Here is a 2915-nt window from a genome sequence, read left to right as displayed (position 1 = left end):
CCCCCCCTTATTTTGGTCCGTCCTGCAATCCTTGCCTGTGAATGTTGGTTTAATAAAGATGAATATCACATTCTCTCTCTGCTGTAGGGAGAACAAGGGCTGAATGGACCCCCAGGTCAAACAGGACCCCCGGGGCCGATGGTGAGGCTCAATAACACTCCTCATGCACTGATCTTTAATATGACGTCAGACTGATGATTTCATTACATGTGCGCAGGGTCCCGCTGGACTGGCAGGACTGAAGGGAGATCCGGGCAAGAAAGGAGAGAAGGTACATCACCACACACACACACACACACACACAGAGTACATGCTCATGATTTCATTATATCTGTGTGTGTGTCAGGGTCATGGCGGTCTGATCGGTTTGATTGGGCCGCCGGGTGAGTTCGGAGAGAAAGGTGATCGAGGACTGCCGGGAAACCAGGGGCTGCAGGGAGCCAAAGGAGACGAGGTGAACACACACACACACTCATATAGACACACATTCACACACACATTAAGAAGCTGATTTAATCGTGTTTCTGCTGACAGGGACCATTCGGACCTCCAGGACTTAGTGGACCACCCGGATTACCAGGACTGTCTGTGAGTCTCGTGACACTTTAATCTTCGCAAACATCAAACATTGAGTTTGTTCTGGTCTCACAGCTTCAGTCTGTAACACTGTGTTTCAGGGATCCATGGGACAGAAAGGATCTAAAGGAAACCAGGTGAAACACACTGATTTTTACTTGAATTCATAATGACATGCTGACCATTTGACTTGAGATGTGTTAGCATGAACGTGTTCCTGTATATGCATTTAGCAGATAAGTTTATTCACAGTGAATTAGAAAGGAGGAACATAAGCAATTTGTCACTGAGCCAAGTATTCACAGTGCACAATGCCAGGTTTAATAGAAAGCTAGATTAGGAAACAAGCTAGGGAAGAGGTGAAATGTAAAGGTTAAGTGCTTGAGGGTGTCTTCAGAAGTCACAATGAACTCAGCGGTTCACATGGAGATTGGCAGCTCATTTCACACCAGAGAGGGTGAAGAGTCTGGAAAGTCCAAGGCTGCATTTACACTGGCACAAAAATCAGATTTTCTGCTCACATCTGACACAGACTGGAATTTGTTGCACACATGTAAACACAAAAATCTGCATGAGATCTGATTCTTTTGCAGCCGATCTGGGCCACTTCCAAATGTGGATTTTAATCAGATACATATCTGATATCTGATATGTTTGCCATAAAGTTAGCATTTTAATGCTGGCATGCTGTATATGCGCTTGCATTTTATTTAGGCAGAAACGTTATATGTAAGAAATTGCGCAACATTCAGGAGCTGGTTTTCAACCCCTGCCCCGTGACTTTTATAAATACAATAGCTTTGCTACTAAAACCTACATTATATCTCTCAGCAATGAGGTGATAACCTAGCTGTTTTTGTAATTAAACCAACAAGCTTCACTATTAGGCTACTCACTCTCACATTCTCTCTCTCTCTCTCTCTCTCTCTCTCTCTCGCGCGCTAATTCATTCATATAGAATCTTGCAGTGCTACTTTATTTCACTTCAGAATTCTACATCTAACTAGCTGTAGATTAAATAACAAATTAACATCACCTTTATTTTCTAGTCTTTATCCGTTCAGTCAGATTTGGTGCTGCAAAACATTCATGACAGCTGTTGTCCATGCTGACAAATAATGATGTCCACTTGACGTGAATTATATAAATCATTATAATAGCATGGCCATTCAAAACCTGAGGGCCTAGTATCATGTGCATGGTAAAGCGATAACTGACGGGTGGGAATTAATGTAAACACAGATATCGGATACCAGTCGTGTCAAAGTGAATGTAAACAGGTGGGCCAAAAAATCGTATGTGGTCAAAAGATCTGATCTGTGCATTAAGACTTGCAGTGTAAATGCAGGCCAAGTGTTCCCTTCAGTCTGAGTTCTTAAACACCAGCAGATACTGAATACCTCATGTGGTCTGTGTGAATGATGTGCTTTATTTAAGGGCCCTATTGGACCCAGAGGAGATCCTGGTCCTGCTGGACCCCCTGGTCCCCCGGTGAGTCTCCAGTCACCCATAAACTCATTATTAGATGAAAACTAATGGCAGAAGGAGCATTAGCTGAACGAGTGATGGAACTAAACATCTCTCCATCTCTATCCAGGGTCTTCCTGCGGTGGGAATGGCGGCTCCTCCGGTGCTGGATGGCCGAGGGAAGCGGAGGAGGTATTCGGATGTGGATGGAGCGGCGATGGAGGACGGACAGACGCAGGACGAGGAGGCTCAGGGGGAGGAGAAGGACATGGAGGAGGTGTTTGCGTCTCTGGCCTCCATGAGGACGGATGTGGAGGGACTCCGGACTCCACTGGGCACCTACCACAGTCCTGCCCGCACCTGCAAAGAGCTGTGGATGTGCCACCCCGAGTATCCCGACGGTACGAACACAACACACATTCAACACACATACACTTGTTCCAGTGCTTTCTTAGTCTGCAACACTGGAGGGATCATCATCGTCCTGTGTATTCTGAATCGGTTCTCTCTGTGTGACCTTTGACCTCAGGAGTTTACTGGATTGACCCCAACCAGGGATGTCATAGAGATGCGTTTAAAGTGTTCTGTAACTTTACAGCAGAAGGTGAAACATGCCTCCAGCCGCACAGCAGCGTACAGATGGTGAGAGATTCAAATCACATTGACCGCAGATATGAATTCACTTTTTTACATTTTAATTTATTGAGGTCACAACCACAACAAAGCTGTCCATTTTTTGTGGACAAGGGGGGAAGCCAAAAAGGTTGAGAAATACTGAATTAGACGAACTTTTATATATGCCTTTTATATATGCTGTGTGTGTTTAGAAATGTTAATGACGTTTACTGTGCACAGGTCAAAATGGCTTCATG

General features: G+C 44.8%; 1 protein-coding gene across 1 annotated transcript in view; it reads left to right on the top strand.

Annotated features, from left to right (window-relative positions):
• The window catches only part of col5a3b (collagen, type V, alpha 3b), a 36102-nt gene that overhangs the window by 26776 nt on the left and 6411 nt on the right, over positions 1 to 2915 (top strand). The window contains exons 54-61 of the mRNA XM_016531609.1: positions 88 to 141; positions 218 to 271; positions 347 to 454; positions 535 to 588; positions 678 to 713; positions 2014 to 2067; positions 2174 to 2444; positions 2573 to 2685. Coding sequence (XP_016387095.1) covers positions 88 to 141; positions 218 to 271; positions 347 to 454; positions 535 to 588; positions 678 to 713; positions 2014 to 2067; positions 2174 to 2444; positions 2573 to 2685 — 744 coding nt within the window. The remainder of the gene's footprint in view (positions 1 to 87; positions 142 to 217; positions 272 to 346; positions 455 to 534; positions 589 to 677; positions 714 to 2013; positions 2068 to 2173; positions 2445 to 2572; positions 2686 to 2915) is intronic.

This window comes from Sinocyclocheilus rhinocerous, unplaced genomic scaffold (genome assembly GCF_001515625.1).
Source record: "Sinocyclocheilus rhinocerous isolate Xijiao unplaced genomic scaffold, SAMN03320098_v1.1 scaffold4259, whole genome shotgun sequence".
NCBI classification, from domain to species: Eukaryota; Metazoa; Chordata; class Actinopteri; order Cypriniformes; family Cyprinidae; genus Sinocyclocheilus; species Sinocyclocheilus rhinocerous.
This window is presented reverse-complemented; position numbering and strand designations above follow the sequence as displayed.